At 41.6% G+C, this 20,542-nt stretch overlaps 1 protein-coding gene across 1 annotated transcript; it reads left to right on the forward strand.

The window, feature by feature from the left end:
- The first annotated feature begins 17,525 nt into the window (after nucleotides 1-17,525).
- On the forward strand, nucleotides 17,526-20,422 carry UQCRFS1 (ubiquinol-cytochrome c reductase, Rieske iron-sulfur polypeptide 1). The gene is made up of 2 exons (XM_080410852.1): nucleotides 17,526-17,800; nucleotides 19,624-20,422. Exons 1-2 carry the CDS (start codon nucleotides 17,590-17,592, stop codon nucleotides 20,232-20,234), a joined length of 822 nt encoding a protein of 273 aa, XP_080266978.1. The 5' UTR covers nucleotides 17,526-17,589; the 3' UTR covers nucleotides 20,235-20,422.
- Nucleotides 20,423-20,542: the final 120 nt, after the last annotated feature.

The raw sequence follows: 20,542 nt of genomic DNA on the forward strand, positions 1-20,542 counted from the left end.
GCCCTGCCAACACACCTAGACATGTGCATCCATGGCATTAATACTGCAGACTAAATCTGGCCCTTGTTCACATCTCGTCTTCAAATTGTGCTCTCATCATTCCTCCGATATCTCATCTCTCTCACTGTATCCATATAGAAACATGTGACTGAACCTATTACTGCCTTCATACACTGCTCTTCAAGTTACACTGAAAATTGGGACAGTTTGTTTCTACAGCCATCTCCCTTTCACACGCTGCTTGCTGGCCCTTATATTTCAATGAATTACTTATCCAATAGAAATGGTACGTTGACCAGAAATCTGTACAGCAACATGTACTTGGAAAAGAAGTTTTCCAGGGCTTTACATACAACTTGAATAAAAATTGGACACTGTCCAAGAACAGTTCTTGCAACAGAGAACACAACCACTAATTTAGGAATGTGTTTCTGTATTATCAAACCCAGTACCTGCTTTACAAAAATATGATTCCCCTCCTACCAGGCTACTGACCTTACATATTCTGTTTCTTTTCACTGAAACTTAGTATCATGCTGTGTTTTCATGTTGAGATGAAAATTGGAAAATAGGTATACTGGTTTACTCTGTCGTCTTGACAATCTGTTATTTCCTTGTGATATTTTAATCCACTTTCCATACTTTCAACATTAACAACTTCTGACAAACTTTTCTTCACCCATGAAGATAACATCCTCATAAATGACCTTACACTATGTCTGGGGCTTGGAACATGAATTTATTTCCTTTTATCACTTTGTACTAAAATGGAAGAAAATGAACCATTATTAAAAAGGGCTTTCCTCCCCTCCTTTTTAATTCTCCTTAGGAATAACAGTTTCTTTTCCTTTTATCTTTTCATTCTGAACTACAGGTACAGTCCTATTATATCTCTTGCTGATGCCTTTAAGCATAATATTTCAGCTCAAATGCATTCTTTAAATCAATGAAAAGGAATTAAATTAGTACCTGCAGGCAAAATAAATTAAATAAAATGTACAATAATACAATTCTTACACATTTTTCTCTGTGCGAAAACATTAATATTCTGTGTCTGACACTCAAAGAAACAATTTTATCCCACTAAAATGAAATATCCATATTTTCAATTTTTTTCTTATTAAAATTTAAGATTTTCTGAATGACAGTATTCCAAGAGAAAAGGTAATCTGTTTTCCCACAGAGAAAAGGAAGGCAGAGGATTCTCATTTACATTTTAAAGAACTGTACAACTCATAAAAATACTAGTTTTCTAGGACTGAAAAGTAAATTTCTTTCTTTACCGACAAAACAAACCAAAATCAACTGAGGAAAAATTGATCCGCTTTGTCTCACGCTTATGTTTCTGCTATCAGCATGGTATTTTTAGGAGCAAGGAGTTTGTACACATCCTGGTCTCTGACTGCAACACAAGTAAGGATTTGAATTTCTGATAAAGAGTTATCCACAAGGAGCAAGGCTGAGCATGCATACACATTCAAAATGAGACACTGAATATTCAGTAATTGTCATCTGCGATTATTCTAGATAAAACCGGGATTTGTGTCAGTTCTTACTGTGTTCAGCATTGCCTCCAACATCTTTGCTTGTAGATTCTAAAGTATGTGTTATGAACCCTTCCCAGTTAACCCACAACAATAACAAAAAAAGCATCTTCATTCAGAATAAAGGTCAAACTGCATTAGAAATTTCTTAAATAAATAAATGGTGAAAATGAACTTTTTGACACCTGCTATTCCCGTAGCATCAACAATCTGATCTCTGTGATAGCCATAAATCCAACAGGAACTATTTTAGGAAGCAAGAAGGTTGTATTAGTGCCGTGGATGGCATGCATTCACTAGGTCTAGATAAGGCAGTATTCCCAAGGAGCACTCCACTGTTCCCTCTTAATTCCTCCAAATTATCTAAAGGGAAAAAGGTTTATGCATCTCCCAGAATTCATTTTTCCCTTGGAAAATACAGAAAGATAGAGAATACAGGACAAAAATAAGAAAAGCTTTCAGGTTTGCTTTCCTTTGCTCCCCTCTGCATAATGACCTTATTTAGTCCCAGCCTTTTAGCACCTCATGATTTTTCAGGTATTAACAAGGTGCATTCCAGGTGAGGCTTGGAGGCAAACCGATTTAGCCAAGCTGCCCACAAACCCACAGGTTTCTCAAATTCCAGCCTAATGCCACAACCAACAGGCTATCCTCTGGCTTTGCAATAGCTAAGAACCCAGAGCATTTTTCAAATGTTCATTTTAAGTTTCATTTTAGCATAGCTAATGTCTACAAAAGAACCCATCTTCTCTGAGAGTGTGGGGAACCTTCTTCTGACAAACTCGGCTGATGACAGGTCCCCAGAGTCCACTGAAAATAGGTTTGCAGACAGCCAGAGACCCCCCACTGGGTACCCATGCACAGCATTGGCCACCCTGCTGCCGAACCGGGCCTGGTGTCATGCAAGAAATCAGAAAATACATCCTGGCCAAAACGAAATCCACGGCAAACACCTGTTCACTGGCAGACCCCAGATTAACCCTCTCACCTGGAAGACCTTCCTTTTCAATAGAAAAAGACCCAACAGTGTTTGTGGTAGCCATTTTTAAATTTTGATGGTGGTAGTCTTTTCAAAGAACTGTGGAAGCATCACTAATTTCAGATGATGTCGCATACAGAAAGTCAGCGAGCATTTTTTTTCCCTAGGATTTGAAGCAGACTAAAAAGAAAAATTATTTTCTCTTATTTTTTAATTAGAATTGCCCACCCCCCAGCAGGTGGAAGGACACTGCCTGCAGGAGCTTTTTTGTTGGCTAAAAACTTGGTTTATATAATCAGCATGGTAATTAGCGAGCTCTTTGCTATTAAAAGGAACTCATTACTGCTATATTTTGCTGATTGATCCATACTCATGAAGCAATTTAAAAATGTAAAAAGAATTTTGTGAACCACTTAAAATCTTCAATATGAATATTGAGAAAATGTAGCTGACGGTTGTCTTTGACTAAACTCCAATCTATAATTCTCTAGCAGTTCAAGCAAATCTACATGGAACTGGAAAATTAAAATAATTACCTTGAGTTATATATGGTTTTACTGGGTCTGGCTGAGCCCCACAGCAGCCCTCACAGCGCTGTGCTAGAAAGGTGGTGATAACACACCAGCAGCGCTCGCACAGCATCAAGGCTGTCTCTCCAGCCTCCCCCTGGACCCTATCTCACCTGTAGGCTGCGGGTGGGCAAGATCTTGGGAGGGGACACTGCCAGGACAGCTGACCCAAAGTGGCCAGTGGGATATTCCATACTGTATGACCTATGACCTCTGCTCAGATATAAAAGCTAAGAGAAAGGAGGGGATATTTGTTATTTATGAAATTTGCCTTCTGGCAACCACTACGTGTACTGAAGCCCTGGTCCCAGGAAGTGAACAACATTGGCTGCTGATGGGAAGTTGAGAATAACATCTTTTGTTTTCCTTTGCTTCTGCATGTGTGACTTTTGCTATTGCTTCATTAAACTGCCTGTATCTTGACCCACAAGCTGGGTTTTTTTCCCATCTTGTTTTCTCCTCTCCCTGTTCTGCTGAGGAAAGGAGTGATAGACCAGCTTGGTGGGCACCTGGGTCAACCCACCACAATTGGTCTTCTTGTCAGATTTCCTTTGCAAGGGATGGGGCCTGTTAGATCAAGCAAATAGCCACCTCAGATTCTGTGAGGGATTGTGCAACCAGACAAGGTGACGAAGTTCCTACAGAAGTCATTGGATTCCCCTGGATGACTGCACAACTTGGCAGTGATGCTGCTCTTTTCGCTGAGGGCTCCCAGAAGTCTTAGCATGTCCATGAAGTCCTATTAGCCCCATGGAGAAATAGCCTTCTGAGAAGAAGTTTGAAAAGAAAATGATCTTTACTCAAAATTAATGATTAGCATGGATCTGAAACTGTTACAGAATCAGTTACTTTTAACTTTGTACTCTCTGCCAAGTTTTCTCAAGCTTTAAAAAGAACTGATAAATTATCTGACAATTTCTAATTTTGAAATGAAAAGAAGAGGGAGAAGAATGAGGGACAGATGACAAGAGGGTGGACACATGTCAACTGTTCAAAGAATTTCCCTTATTCAGGGACATCTGAAGTGAAATTCTGCCTCCAGTTAAGTCAACATAAAACTCAATGAGCTCAACAGTGCCAGTATTTCAGCTCTGACCTACTGCCTTGAACTCCATCCTCTAGTGCTTCTAATAAGCAGTCTGTTCCTTTCTCCCTGACCAGTTCAGGTGCCACTTCATTTCCAAACGAGCTGTATAATAACTCACGGTAATTATTTTCATTTCCCAGTTCCATGTAGATTTGCTTGAGCCACTAGAGAATTATAGATTGGAGTTTAGTCAAAGACAACTGTCAGCTAGGTTGACCCCATTCTTTTAGGCATAAAAGAATTATTGATTCTTCCATTGCCACAGCAATCCAATCTGGTATTTATAGGCTGTACTACAGCACCGAATTATTTTACAAACTGAAAGGACATCACTAGAACTGAAACAGATAGTTTTTTTGACAGGGGTCATAAGTAACTACGGCTGGCCCAATTCATCTGCTATTAAAGTGAAAAGCAGACTTCAGTGAGAGCTGGGTCAGGCCCTAAAATGGTGCAGCACACTCACACAGTGCCTACAATAGGAAGAGAATATGGATATCAGCTCAGACATTGATGGGAATTCAAGGTCAGTCACTGTCCTGGAGGGCATAAGGATAATCATATCACTGTTCATATACTTCTGTCTAAGCCTGATGAGTGGACTTTATGTAGACAAGTGATCTCCACAACTTATTCAGATAATTTTCATTCTATGCTCCCACAGAAGGACTCTCCTGCCAGCATTAATACTACCAATGTGCTGTTTCAGAGCAATTCCTTTAAGATAATGAATTTCAAAATTTAAAGGTCTATTTCCCTGCTCTGTTCCTTCCCATTTCCCTGTTTTGAAGAGGAAAGGATTATGCTATTTCAGCCTTTGCTCTTGTTTTTCTTTTAGTGCATTAAGTATTTTTAGGCTCTTTTTTCCTTCCACAAAAATGAGTGGTTTTAACATTCACTTTAAGAAATTTATTCTCAGTTTCAAGCTGTGGAAACAGCTCTTACTGAATATTATTTTTATCTTTCTTGGAGATGGATGATTTATTTTTAATTGCTTCTTTAGGTCAGGATGCTGCTTACCAGTATGCCTACATTTACTGTGTTCATTAATTTAAGCTTTTTTTAAAAAGTAATAAGTCAAATCACTTTTTTCTCCTGGAAAGGGAAGTCATGGTAGATAGAAATATCAATTATTAATCAGCATTAACCAAAAGTAAAAAAACCCAAGAAGCATCTTAAAGACTCAAGTGTTCTTGGTTGAATGCATTTATACCAGATCATCCCTTTCCAGCAGAAGCTCTCCCAGGAAATTAAAGCACAGGGAGACAGAGGTCTAAGTCCTGTAAGCTATTGAGGTCCTTTGCTTTTTGGTTTGTTTTTTTTCAAGATAAAAAAGAACTAAAAAACCCCAACACTTAAAATGTAAAAAATAACGGAAAACAAAAGAAAACAAGAGAAAGAAAACAATCTCCATGGTTATACAAAGATGTACCTGAAAATAAAGACCACACCCAGCTCTTCCAAATACTAAACTCCAATTACTCCAAATCCAGCTGTCCATCCCCTCAAAGTTAATAAATGAATATATTCATAGAAGTACAGTGTCCTAAACCCAGCAGAATAAATTGAATCATCTACAGAATTCAGTAGATGCAAGTAAATACACCCTTTGTTATATCCTGCATTTTAATTTACCAAATGTGAAAAAAGTACTTGTTAAAACTCTGGAAAAAACCCACTGTTTCTCAATCCTACATATTTATTACATGGATCATAGGGGAGCACTCATAAACATCCATAAACCAATTTATAGCCTCTTCTGCTAAGAAGCAGTGTATTGAAAAAAACCCAGTCCAGAACTGCCTTGAAAATGTGATTCAGTGATTCTGTATTCGCGATGTTTTATGTAAAGCATAAAACTAGCTTTTAACTCTAACTAATAATATTACTTTTGTCTTTTTATCCTGTATTTGGGAAAGTAAATTTGGACATAACACTATAATTATCACACTGCTGCTGAACTCTCTGCCAGGGAATAAAGTCAGTATACAAACAAGCGTTCATCCATTTCTATAAATAAATAAGAATTAGTATAACAAATAGCAACTGTGAATTAAACTCTCCTAACAGATTAATTCTAACTTTGCATAACTAATGTTCAAACCCAGACACACTAACATCAGCCAACTCTGACTGGAGCCACCACGTGTGTACGAGGCGGGGAGCCCCCTGTTTAACACCGCCCTGGGTGCGTGCGCACCCAGCTATGGTCAGCTCGCCTCAGCCCAGGGTTAGCAGTCAGTACCACAGCCTATCTCTGACAGCAGGCTCTGGTGTGTCAGATGCCCAAGAATGCACACACCATGCTGAAACTTGTCTTGATAAAGATCATCTTCCGCTTTGAAGCACAGCATCAGACCTAGAAATGCAGTTACTTGCAATCCTGGGATATGCTGCTGCGCACCAACCCTTTCCCATCACTTCCATTTCCCCAAGATCTGCCTCAGATCAGACCCCTGGAATCCTATGATTCACCAGTCCTCATCTGTCTAATATTATTTCCTGATTTATTATATTTTTAAAACTATAGTAGTGGGGGTTTGTTTGTTTGAAGGAAGGACAAGGCTGTTACAGAGTCACGGTGACCCCATTTTAAGAATGTAATCAGAATTAATTTCCTCTCTCTTTTGTCAGGTTCTTTTCGTGCCCTTCAAGAGCTTGCCAGGACACACTTCTGTGCAATATAATACTCTATTTTCCATTTTAGTCAGCCTGATGCCATAGGCAGTTTTCAACCGGACAAACTGTATTTTCTCATTTTTCTAAGAAATCTGGCCACATATGTTCTACAGGATCCACGGTTTTAACCCAATTTCTCAGCAAATCTTCTGTCCCACTCAGGCCTTTTCTGTCTGTTTTCACTGCTGTTTTTCTCGTAACAGGCAAGTTCTCTCCTCAGGAAATGTCACTCACGGACCTTCATTGCTGGATGAACCAAGTATCTGAATATGAACCACTCTGGGAATCGCATGGGCTTGGGCCTGGGCTAATCCTTCTGTGACCTACTCGTGGCTACAGGCAGCACCAAGAATGAAAGGGCATATGGTAAGAAATCTAGATGAGAATAACACAGAAACAGGAAATCATAAACTACAGCAGCATCATTGATCCCTGTAAGGAAAGGCAAAGCCAAGGGCATGTGAAATGCATTTTCCTGAAATCATTCTTTACAAGAATTGGAAGCAGAGAGTGAGACCACAGAACAGAAGAGGCAAGTCAGCTGAAGAGTCCTGCTTCTCTGGGAACAGGCAGGTCATTCATCTGAAGTATGTCAGTCTAGTTCATTAAAGCAGATTAAGGAAAAGTCAGTATATAGGAAGTTTTCTGTAAGTTCACACAAAGGAAGAAACCAGAAAAAAAACCCAAACAAAACATTCCAAAAAATGGCTCATACCCTAAGTACCACATAACTTTGTGCCAGCAGTCTTGGTTTTTTAATAACTAATTTATTCGTTACTCCAGACTAAAGTGACTTTTATTACCAAATGAGTCTACACTGTCAGCTGAACTGATTTCCTCTTTTATCCAAGAGTTTTCATCTTGTGGACCTGACCTTGTGAACAGAAGTCAATCTGTACCAACGGGCTGAGCGTCAGAGCTGTCCCCAGCGTGGCTGACAAAGACAGCACTAATGTGATCATTAGAACCTGCAGCTTACTTTGTGGAGATATTCCAGTACGGCACTGTGGTCAGCCTTCCTGCAAAGACAAACCTGAGAAAAACATTTTAATGAGGCTTATGTTGCTGTTAAAGAACCAAACAGCATCACCCTGTTCACACTTTTAAAAGCTTCTCCATTTACAGTGCCTTCAGAATGAAATTCTGAAAATATAAAGCAGCATTTTAGAATCCCCAGTTTTTCTTGCAATCAGTGTCCGTGCACACACTTGCTAGGTCCGCAAAACATTAGCTGAACTGATCCTAGACAGAATACAAGACAACTTTTTTGCTCTGAAGTATTACTTACTTTAAAATGAGATAAGGAATAAATTATTACCACTCCTGCTACACTATGTTCATGCTGTTCTTTTCATGCTATTCTTGATGCTAAAGAAGGCAGTGCTATTATTCTAAGATTCTATATGGGGGACATGAAGGTGTCCCACATAAGCTAATGATGGCAAAGGGACCTATGTGTTTGGGATTAGTGGAACCAAGAGCTTTAATCCTACATTGCTCTCATTCTGGACTGTAAACTGCCTGCCTAAATTTTGCCTACTCCTTTGGCACTTCTTTATACTCTCTAATTCTCAGGACAGATAGTAATATATCCCTTTGGAAGACATGAGACAGCTTGTACCATCTACTTTTTTTGAGATATCCTTGCCACAGTAGCATCTCTTCTCCTTACCCTACAGCAAATTAATGAAAAATGGTCTCATGATCAATTACTAACATTTCTCTTCTATCATATTATCCATTTTACATAGCAAGGCAGCTTCCAAGCGCATCAGTCTTGTTTTAAGAAAGCCAGCAACTTTTTGCAGGGAAAGGCCATAATAAAGAATTAGTGACATGCCTCAGTGAAAGATACATTGGAAACTAGAGCCTTTTCTAATGTATTCAGTACACAAGTGAAAATTTTATATTTCTTCTCTCCTCAGGCAGTACTTGTCTTCATCATAATGCCATGACACAACTGGTCACTGTTCAGCATAACTGCAGTAACTAAACCTATTTCAAAAGAAAGAAAAATGAAAGAGACTGTAGCAGTATACAAAGAAAAGAGAACTAACATGCATGGAAATCCAGTACCAGGCCTTCTTGTTCTAGCTAGTACAATTAGTATTTAATATAAATAATTCATATCTCAGTAAGACACCCATAGTTACCACTGACGATAATGCAAGCCCCAATAACATGGGATAAAATTGTATATGTGCATTTACATAAACACAGGAAACTTCACCCTTTTCCACCTCCCTTCACAGATAACCCCACACTAACATCATTAAACTGATTTAAATCCCTGTCTGGAGAAAAGCAAAAAATCTTCTGCAATTTTCCATTTCCTTTGAATGAGCTTTCAGTCACAATCTACATTTTTATTCACGTTAACATCCTTTGCTAGATTTAGAAGGATATGTATTTCAATAACTGAAACCAGTGTATTTGCTCTCAGTCACACTGTTCCTTTCAGATTAGTTGTTTATTTAACTGAACAAGCATTCCACAGAAACTTGTGACTACCAAGATTATCATCTGATCCCCTGAGATTAGCCCCAGAAACCCATTCACTGAACTGCTTTGAAAGATGAGTTTGGCAAATTGAGAAAAATATTTGCATATTCAGTGACACAGAAGTACCTTCTACTTGCATGTGCATGCAGTGGCTACATACAAGAAAATTAATATTTCCTGTATCTATTGAAAAACTCCTATGTCCTGGTATCCCACTGACCTATTTACAGACACACTAAATGACCTTATATGACATTGTACTTTGTACTACTAAATTTCATCCTAAATTTTAAAGTTTTCTAATTCTTCTCCTATTATATTCTGATTTTTCCCTGAGTTGAAAATGCTTCATAAGTTTGCCTAAGCAGATTTCATTAATACATGTCTACTCCTTGCACCAAGGGTCACTAAAAATACGAAAACATGAAACGTAACCAATCTGAAAACTTGGAGGAACTCCACCGGGAACCACTAGGAACAGCCTCAGTAGCATGATTATTCTCCTACCTTTGCATGTAATAGAGGAAAAGGCTCTTTCTATCATTTCTACACAGTAGGACTGGAAACAAAAGCATCACATAAAAACCAACCAGCAGATACTAAAAAAAAAATAATCTTTGCATTATAAGCAGGTTTCCACAAGCAACTATGGAAGCAAGTGCTCAGTAATAGTCACAACAGCATTTAGATGATTAAGACTACAATGTGCAATTAGCTCAGTTCAGGTACATGTTATACACATATTGTTCCTGGTTCCCTGAGGCGCGCAGAGATCAATACCACAGTTTGAGACCAGGGCCAGCTTTTTTTTCTCAGCATGGTATTTTTAAACTAGATGCTGCTTAAGTAACACAGATCCGCAGCAATCCAGCTGAAATCAAGGGAGATAAGTATGTTGCAAACCAGTTACAATTTATTTTAGAATCAAGTCCTACAATGCAACTTAAAGCGCTCAGCTGAGAAAAGGCCACAGGCGAAGTCTCTGCACAGCTGTTACAAGGTGGAGGAAAGGGAAAAAGTTATGACATGTGGACACTTCCATTGCGCTAGTTCTTAATGGTATAGCTCTTTATTGCCAGCAGCTCCAAGTATTACAAAAAGCTCTTACTCTGCCATTATCTGCTTCATGCTGGTTTTAAGCTGGTTAGAAGCCAAGGTCCGGCAACCTTACATCAGAGAAAAGCTCACAGGAGAGTCTAATGATGATTGAGGTCTCCACTATACACCGTGAAATCGAGAAAAAGTTACTTTTTTTGTAACTCCTCTTTTTATGTTGCTGTTCTTATTCTGCCACTTCACCCAAGACAGGTTTCATAGTGGCATGTATATACACAGGTAGCAGCAGCTGAGATTACTTGGCCCCAGATCAAGTAGCATGCTTAGCTCTGGTGCTATTATTCCCTTTCCCTACTTCTTTTCTTAGTCCTAGAAAGATCTCTATTCTGATTAATCAATAACGTAAGGCCTCCGAAATGTTATAAATGCTCTATTTCTGGAACATTTATGCTTAATTGTGCAACTAAAAGATTTCTTAGTAATAACAGAAGGGTAAGGTGTTCCAGCATGTACAGCTAAAACTTGGAATAATACCTGGGCTTTGACCACTACAAACCATGGCAGTGCCGTTCAGCAGACTGGAGAATAGATGGTCACTCCTAACCTCTTTCTGTGTACAGTCATGGGGAGAATTTGTCCCTCACCCCCCACAACCATTGTCAGCTGGGCGTCAGACACAAGATGGAGTTCTTCAGATGGATTAATTATACTCAATACGTAACCAAAGCAAAGCAAAGGAAGTTCGGATTCTCCTTTGTAAAGCTTTTCAATTTTTAGTCAAAGTTGGTCACAGAATTGAAAACAGTTTGGGTTTGTTTCCATACACAGGCACCATAAAAAGCAAAGAATATGTAGTAGTGGAAGCCAGCTGCGAGTCAAACGTGTGCCCTTCAAGAGGCAAAAGTGTCTGGGAGTTTTCAGGAAATGTGAGGACAGAAAGCAAGAGAAAGGGAGAAAATATTTTCCTTCAGACCAACATTTCCACTAGCTGTCCTTAATGTTGCCCCAGGCAACTTCATTAGCCTTCGGCTGCTGCCTTGCCCAGCAGCCTTTGATGTTGCCTCAGGCAATTACCATCTAGCCTTTGGCTTCTGCTTGGTTGGACACCTTTTGTTGCCATTTCTGATTTGTGTGATCAGACCTTATCAATTTCACATATATACAACTCTTTTTGTCCATCTGGACGATTATGTAAATCTTTGACGTAATCTTAGGTTTGGTCTTTTCATTTTTATTTAATTCACTTCAGTGGTTTTATTTTCTTTCCTCTCTATAATAGACTCAGAAAATCCCATTCTTCCTGCCCAGTGGAATGCCTCATCCGCTTTGATTCCTCTATTTGTTTTTTTGGGGGCAGGGAGGAGAAACATGCTTTCTTTGTATTTATCTCATTTTATACTCTAAACATTGAGTGCATGTCTGCCAGAGCCAGATATTCCATGCCCTCCTGCTCAAGGCAATATATCTCAGCCTTATCAAGCAGCGATGTAAGAGATCTAGAATAAGACGGTTGCTAAAGCTGTGAACTCCTGCCTATTACTCCTGCATTAATAGAAAGAGTAGTAAAATGCTGCAATCAAAATTCTTCTTTGCTCATGATATTCTAAAGTTTCCTCCTTGAGTGGGAAAAAGCTGAATTTAGGTTAGACTGTAGTAGTGAGGTGTCATCATTTCAACTAATTTGAGGAGTGGGAGAAGAATGTTTCACCAGCCAATTGTTAGTAGATTTTTTTTCCTCATGTTTACTGCCCTTTTTGTATCCTCACTTTTCACATACCTTCCTTCTGATCACGTCTTGTGACTTTTCAAAATGGTAGGACAACTGCAAAGAGACGTAATGTCTCAAAATGAAAAAATGTCCATAATTTTAACCTTAAGCAAACTGTACTCCATATACAAAACTACCTTCCAATTCATTTAGCAGCTTCCCTAGTACCACACCAGAAAACAGAAAACATTTTAACAAACATTAATTCTGCAAAAGAACTAACCGCAGACATTTGGAGCCACACTGGCAGTGGGGTGCCCTTATCTGAATAGTCAATGAACTGGAAGGCTTCATCTAATGCCTGCAGGCTGCAGACCCCGAGACATGCCACTACATAAAAGACACGTCCCGATTTGGAAAGTTTACACAAGAAAACGGCAACATAGCTATACAAACAAAGATTACCATTAAATAAAAGAAGTACTCTTGCTAGAAACAGCTTTTAAAGGAAAGGCTATATAGTACCAAGCAAGCAGGAAACTCTTCCATTTTAACTTCCAGGAACTTCTCGCTCAGTGCACTCCCACTTCGTACATCGGTGCTCAGCAAGGGCACCATGCAGGCACCATGGCCAGGTGCTGCCATCGGACCCACTCTAGAGGGCAGGGCAGCAATGGTTGGACTGTATTTCACATGAACGTCTGTATATTTCCAAGCAAGCAGCTTTTCCTTGCTCCTTATTACACACACCAACATGAAAGTCTGAATGTCACCGAGTCACTTTGGTCGGAAGGGACCTTTCAAGATCACCTAGTGCAAATGCCCTAGCTCAAGCAGGGTCAGCAAGAGCAGACTGTGTCCAGCTGGGCTTTGAATTCCTTCACAGATGGAGACCCCATAAGCTCTCTGAGGAACCTGCTCCTGCGTACAGCTGGGCTGTGTTACATCATCTGCACCCCCCCATCTTACAGACATAAGATCATGCAACATGACTGGAGGTGGTGTGAGGGAATCACCTGGGCCACGTGGCACTTGTTCTCAGTCATCCTCTACAGCACAGTGTGAAAACCCTCACATTCCAGCAGGATACACCTGCTTTACTAACAGTGTTCCACAATTGAAGTTCAGTAGTTTGTTTGTGGGGTTTTTCTTCTTTCTGAATAATCTTATTCATGGAGAAACAAAATTATTATCAGTGCAAAACCAAAAAAGCAAATGCAAACCCTGAAGTCTCAAGTTTAGTAGCACTGACTTTTCAGAGCATAAAAATAATGCAAGATGGCAAAGGACTCAAAGAAAGATAACTTTCTGGTAAGATCAAATTGCCTGGGGTGAGCAACATTCTAGCAAAAAGCCAGCCAAGTTCTGCAGTTAATATCTGAAGAAAAGATAAACACAAGAATAAAACACTATGTAAAGAAAGGCACCAAAGCACCACTGCACATGCCCAAAAGCATTATAACAATACGTTACAACTGTTTCATAATACTGCAGATCTATTATCTTACAGCTTTTGTATTAATGCAAATGAACTTCTAACTTACTTTAAAATGGGAGGAACATTAAACAGTATAAATTTTCATGAGGATAACACTTGTGAATGCGCAAAAGCAATGGCAGAGGTCTGCTTAGATGGTACAATACTCTATTGGCATTTAACTTTCAGATATGGCTGGAAAACACTTGCTCAGTGTTGATGCTCAGCAACATAAGCCTAGCAGCAGTTCTCAAAGAAAGACCTACGCACTGGAATATGCTTAGTCATTTTAAAATTAAAATTACATTTTGGACTCTAACATCAGGACATGGTGCCTTTCAGCTGAAATATTTTCATTCTTTAACCATCTTCTGACCACATTGTAATTTGAAGTCAGACTTACGCTTTTAAAAACTTTACAACCATGTTTTCCAAAAAAACCCACGGTGAACTCATTTTGTCAAAAGTCTTTAAAAGTAGCAAGCACATTTTGCCAAACATCTCTGGGAATATCAGCCAGCCAGAAAAATAAATCATTTGGGATGAGGCCACATCTGCCCCATCCCAAACAGCTGAGCTGAGTTAGAAAATTCAAAACTTGCACAACTGTCAAAACTCAGGGATCTTTAAAAAGCCCAGAAAACAATGAATCCCTCAAACCCACAGCTGACAACCCTTCTACAAATACTAGCTCAGATCCTCAGCTTCATGGTGAAACACCAAGAATCTACTGCACACTAATATCTGATGGCCTTAGCAGAAACTTCTCTTGCCCTGTTAAACTTGTTTGGTTCTGATCATATCTTTACTATGACCGTAACAATTTTGTAATCTGTTAAAAAACAGAAAACAAGATCATGTTTCTGTAGCTCTTTGCCTCTTAAACAAAATAATGTTTCTAAAACTTGTGCTGTTAAAATCGGTCTTCCTAGTTTTCTCCCCCCCCTGCTTGAATATTGTCTACTTCCACCCGTACATTGATTCATAGCTCTACTACTTTCTACAAATTACCTTTCCTCTACAATATTATGATGATATCCTATAATTACTACATCACTACTAACTACAGCTACCAACAGTACATCGAGTTAGGTAAATCATTATCTATCCAGGCTTAGATGTCAAACTTGTCGGGAAAGAAATAAATTATAGATCAATATTACTAGAACTGGAATGATCCATCCCACTTAATTAGAATGACCATATTTCAGTATATTTCAGACAACAGTTAAAAAGATTCAGTGAATTACTTACATGAAAAAGTCAAACCCTTAAATAAATCTTAATAAGGCCAGTCCCTAAACAAATACTCCACAGAAGCAGGGTTATTTTCATGCACAATCATAAAAAAATTTAGTAGCAACACCACTAGCAACAGCTGAATTTCAAAACAATAGCTCCTTACACAGCAAGTACGAAACACTAAAGCTTCACAGCCTCATGTGGATAGACTGTGCTGACTAGCTGAAAAATTGTGGTTAGATTTCTAGGAGATGACTTAGCTCAAATATCTTCACAACATATCTCTGTGTCAAGTTCATCCTGCATTTTGGGAAAATTGTAGAAGCCCGAACTAGTTGAAAGGCTTGACTGGAGCAGGTATGCACCTAGTATCGAACTGAATCTTACCCTTAGAAGCTGTGACAAGCCAAGCATGACACGGATGCTGTAATGCAAAATAAATTTGGAAAAACAAATAAAAAACCCCACAGCTATTTATTTATTTATCCACCCTCGTTGTTAGCGAAAGAATGGATCTTTCCTTTCGTCAGGATCCATCTATGTGATGCATCTATCGTCTCTTATCCTTGCAATTAACCCACACAAGATTTGGGTGAGAGTATCAACCCAAGCTGAGCGATTATTACAGAGAACTGGAACCTTGCCCAGAGGAAAGCCTTCATTAGAGCTGGGTTGGTGTTTCCAAGACCCTGAGACACTTATTCTGTTTCACAGTGCTGCTGCCTGGCCAGGGCCCTCTCTGCACACCAAGGATGTAGCTCTGCGGAGGCAGCCAGCAGCCTCCCTGTTGCAAAGGGGAGAAAGACTACTATGGCATTCTGCCTCCTTGTCTCTTAAAAATGCTGCCCTTCCTCAGTGTGAATGGCCTGTATCTGCCAAGATTCATTTTATTAACTGAACTACCACCTCCAGAATAGCTCTTGGGAGTGGATTTGGTTTTAATTTGCCTGGAGGATGTCATTTGCTGCTTGTTGCACGAGGGAAGGAGCTGACAGCAGCGTTGTTTTGTTTCAGTTCATTTTTCAGTGCAGTCAACAGGGTGAAATCACACATATTACCTAATTAAAGAAACTAAACATACAAATGAATCAGTATTTCTGTCTTGCACACTGCTGGCATACCATCTTAGATGTACTTTTAAAAACAAAGAAAAAAACAAACCAATTTTATTTCCCTTTGAGAAGCTCCACAAAGTAACACCATCAACCATTTTAGGACTACCCCGGCAGGTCAAGCCAGATCTATTGCTCTCTCTCAGACCAGAGAAGATATATTTAAATCTACCAAAATATTTTTTTTAGTATTTAATATTTCTCAGTACTTTGATTTGCCTGTGTCCACAAAAGGACAAGCAATGTACACGGTCAGAAAAAAAATATTAAAACAAATCCTGGAAACAGAACTTTTTATTTAGCTTTTTGCTGCTGAAAAATGTGGCAGGAACTTTTGGAGAATAATCCTTTCTATCTTTAGGAAAGCAACTTTGTATTTTCTTCATAAATAATCAAAATACTTCAAAGATGCCCAGAGTACTGAAATCTCTTCCCTTAATGGAAAAGCATTTAAAGTATGTGGGAGGGGAGAGGGCGGGGGTGTTCTGGGCAGCTCTAAAGGTGTAACAGTATGCAAGCTTCCCGTACCATTCACACAGCTGAATGAAACTGATGTGAGCGAAGACAAAAAATTGGACTCAAGTGTTTATAACTCTGCCCATGTTTGTGATTGAGAATGGAAGAAATATATTTTTGGCAGTAATTACAGCGGCTGTGTTCCTTCACCCTCCTAATCACTGATGATGAGTTTCTGGAGAACTGTCTGACTTCCCCAGCAGCCCGAGCTCCAGACGGCGTGTGCTGATGAGCAATGGAACACACCGAAGCTGTGGCAGCTGGAGGCTGCCTGCAGAAACGTGGTTAACAAACCCAACAAGTGCGCTGTAAAACGTGCTTTGCAGTCTTCAAACTTAAAATGTATAAACCTATCCGTTGCCGATTTCCTATGACAAGCTGAAAAAGATGTGTTTCTTCCCACTCTGCAGCGGATCTAGGAAGTCGAAAGGACAAAAAAGCAAAAAGGAAAAAAAAGAAACAAAGAACTAAAAAGTGGCAAACGTTGTACAGCACTCTTAGCGGGCGTGACGTGAAGCTCACGGGGCAGGGGTATGCTCAGGCAGTAGTTTCTGTACAGACGGTAACAGGCCGATCCGACACGGAGCCTGGTACCGCCCGAACCCCGGCAAAGCTCAGGGCCCTTCGTGCCTGGCCCCGGCCTGGGCTGCGGGCGGCGCCCCTCGCCCTCACGGCCTGAGGCTGCGATCACGCAGCCAAGCTTCTGGAGAGGGGGAAAGGTGCCTTGAGAAAAAAAACCAATTTGGCACATGAAAGGTTACGAGCAGAGCAGGGAATTAAGATTAATTCTGAAGCTCCCGACCTAGAGACAGCCCAGGCCGCGTGGCGAGGGGAGGCGCTCCGGCCGCCCCACCGCACCGAAGCGGCGCAGCGGGGGTTCCTAGGCCGCACCCCCGGCACGGCCCGCTGGGCCCCTCCCCGCTGCCGCCGGTGGGTCCCGCAGCCCCGGGACTCACCCTGCCCCGCCCGCCCGCGGCGCGCCCCGGCACCGTCCCCCGGAAGTGACGTCGGCCCCGCGCGACGGCGTGCTGCCGTGACGTCAGCGCGCGTGCGCAGCGCCCCGCCCCGCCGCCGGGAAGGTCGCAGCTGTGACCGGCCCAGCCGCCGCCGCCGCCGCCATGTTGTCCGTGGCCGCCCGCTCCGGGCCCTTCGCGCCCTACTTGTCGGCCGCGGCGCACGCCGTGCCCGGCCCGCTGAAGCCGCTGGCGCCGGCCGCGGCGCGCCGGGCCGAGAAGGTGCCGCTGGACCTGAAGCGGCCCTTGCTCTGCCGGGAGTCCATGAGCGGCCGCGCGGCGCGGGGGGGCCTCGTCGCCGGCGCCAGTCTCAACGGTACGGGCGGAGGGGCCGGGGGGACGGGCGGCGGGCCGGGGACAGCGGCTGTGTCGCCGCAGCGGCTGGCGGGGGTGCTGCGGGCCCGGCAGCGCCGCGAGTGCGTGCAGAGGCGCTGGCGCTCGCCACCGTCCCGTCCCGTTTGGGTGCGGGCTGCGGCAGGGACAGCAGCAGCCGCTGGCTGCAGAGCCGGGGCCGGCCGGCTGCCCGCAGCCGGGTATCGGTTTTGCGTTGCGAAGACGCAGGAAAACTGCGTTCAGCTCCATGGGGCGTCTAACGGGGGGCAGCCGAGCAGCGCTGCGCAGCGAGAACTCGCGGCGCGTTTTACTGCTGCGGAAAAGCGGCTCTAACGGTGAATTCGGTGTGCCAGAACCAGCGCCGCGCTGCGCTCGGGGATCGCCGTGCCCCCGGCTCACGCCGCGCTCGCCCAGCTCGGGCGCAGGCAGCCTGCAGCAGCAGCGCGCCCCCGCCGGGCCCTGCGCGCCCCCGCCCCGCAGCCGGCGGAGCCTCGGGGAAGATGCGGCGCGGCCGCAGCGCTGCGCACCTCCCCTGGCACCGCCGCTGGTACCTCCCCCGGCACCTCCCCGTGCAGGATGAGCTCCACTGAGAACTCTATAAACCTGTAACTATGACTGAACGTCAGCTACGTTAGTTTCAGTTATCAAGCCTGCTTTTTGCTGCATATAAGGAAGGTTTAGAAGTTAATCATATTGCTTGTTGCTAAATGAGAAATATTTTAAGTCTTGACGCCGAAATAAATTGGCATGGTTTACTCTGTCAGAGGTTTGAATTTAATTTCTCTGCAATTTAAATCCTACAGCAAATACCTGTTGTATGCTTAGTTACTTGTAAATAAACGTAAATATTTCCCCCATTATTTTGCCTTTAAATCCCCAAGAGCTATTCTAGGTACTTTTGAGAGAATGAGTTTTATTAACCTCTCTTAACTTTGTGCCAACTGCTAGTGAAAAAATAAAGACTAAATACTTTATAAATAAGAAGTGTTGCACTCTGGCAAGTAATATCTTCTGTCTTTTGTGCGTTCTTCACTTTGGCTAATAGATGTTCCTTGAGGGAAGCCGCTTTCTTGTTCTGAAGAAATTAATGGAACGCATCTTGGTTAGCTATCACCTTAGTTTAGCACACAGGTTTGATGTGAGAATCCCACTTGTAATGCTTGGTAACTGGATAATTATTAGTTTTATCCCTAAATCCTTCTATGAAGTGAGCCTGGCAAATAGGGAATTGTAGGTTTAAAAATTATTTATTGGGGCGGTTGGCTTTGACAATAGTTTAATGTAAAGAGGGATGCCTGATGCTGCTTTCTTTAATCTGAAAAATGCTTAACCACATAGTGAAGATTGTTAAAGGCATAGAAGTTACTTAAGTCAAAAGAAAGCACAAAAGTGTTCAGCAACAGATTTCTTTGTAGTAGTTTTTTTCAGGGAAACTTTTGAATGGAAAACAGATATGTCTTTTCTTAGCTAGTCATGGTATCCTCCAGGAGCTTTTTCTTGAAGACTTCCGAAAAAACAGTTTACTTTAAACCCAGAACTTCTCACAGATTTCTGTGCGTCCTTACCAGGCTACGTGTAATTTTCAAATAGGTAAAACTAAATTCACAAATCACCTGTTTTACCTATCAAAAATACCTTCTGGAAACCATTTTCCTACAAATTAAAATCAAAATTTACAACTAAAGGAATCCTACCCAGACTTGGGAATAACTTTTACCCATTATTCCAAAAATGCAATTAAAAAAGTGTATATACATCATAATATTTTTTACCTGAAAGTTTTGTCATTTCATATTTTTCTTGCAGCACCTGCCAGTGTTCGTTACATCCATAATGATGTCGTGGTACCTGACTTCTCTGCCTATCGTCGTCAAGATGTGCTAGACGCCACCGTATCTTCTCAAGGCAGCAGTGAAGCTAGAAAAGGGTTTTCATACCTGTTGACTGCAACAACATGTGTAGCAACTGCATATGCTGCTAAAAATGCTGTCACCCAGTTTATTTCCAGCCTGAGTGCCTCTGCTGATGTGCTAGCGTTGTCAAAGATTGAGATCAAGTTATCTGACATTCCAGAAGGCAAGAACATGGCTTTCAAGTGGAGAGGGAAGCCCCTTTTTGTGCGTCACAGAACCCAGGCAGAGATTAATCAGGAAGCTGAAGTTGATTTGTCTAAACTGAGGGATCCGCAGCATGACTTAGACAGAGTAAAGAAACCAGAGTGGGTCATATTGGTGGGTGTCTGCACTCATCTTGGTTGTGTGCCCATTGCTAACTCTGGAGATTTTGGTGGTTATTACTGCCCTTGTCATGGGTCCCATTATGATGCCTCTGGCAGAATCAGGAAAGGTCCTGCTCCCTATAACCTTGAGGTTCCGAGTTACCAGTTTCTTGGTGATGATGTTGTGGTAGTTGGCTGAATAATGAGGTGCTTGCTCACTTTCATGGCTCTGTGAATGTACACTCACAAAAGGGTTAACTGAGATTCTGGAATACTGTAAAACCAGATGATCCTAAAAACATATTAGCTGTCTAGATTCTCAACCAGAAGTATGTTGGAATACTTCCCTGTGTTTTAATTTTAATAAAAACTTGGAGTGAGCACTTCTTCGTGACTAACGATAATGTGTATTTATTTGTGTATGGACTTCTAGTGTGTCCAGTCAAAGAGATGCTACAGCAGACGCAGAATATGTTCATGGAGCCCTCCTGAAGGGCTGCTCATGCA

The sequence above is a fragment of the Falco punctatus genome (assembly GCF_963210335.1).
Source record: "Falco punctatus genome assembly, chromosome: 14".
NCBI classification, from domain to species: Eukaryota; Metazoa; Chordata; class Aves; order Falconiformes; family Falconidae; genus Falco; species Falco punctatus.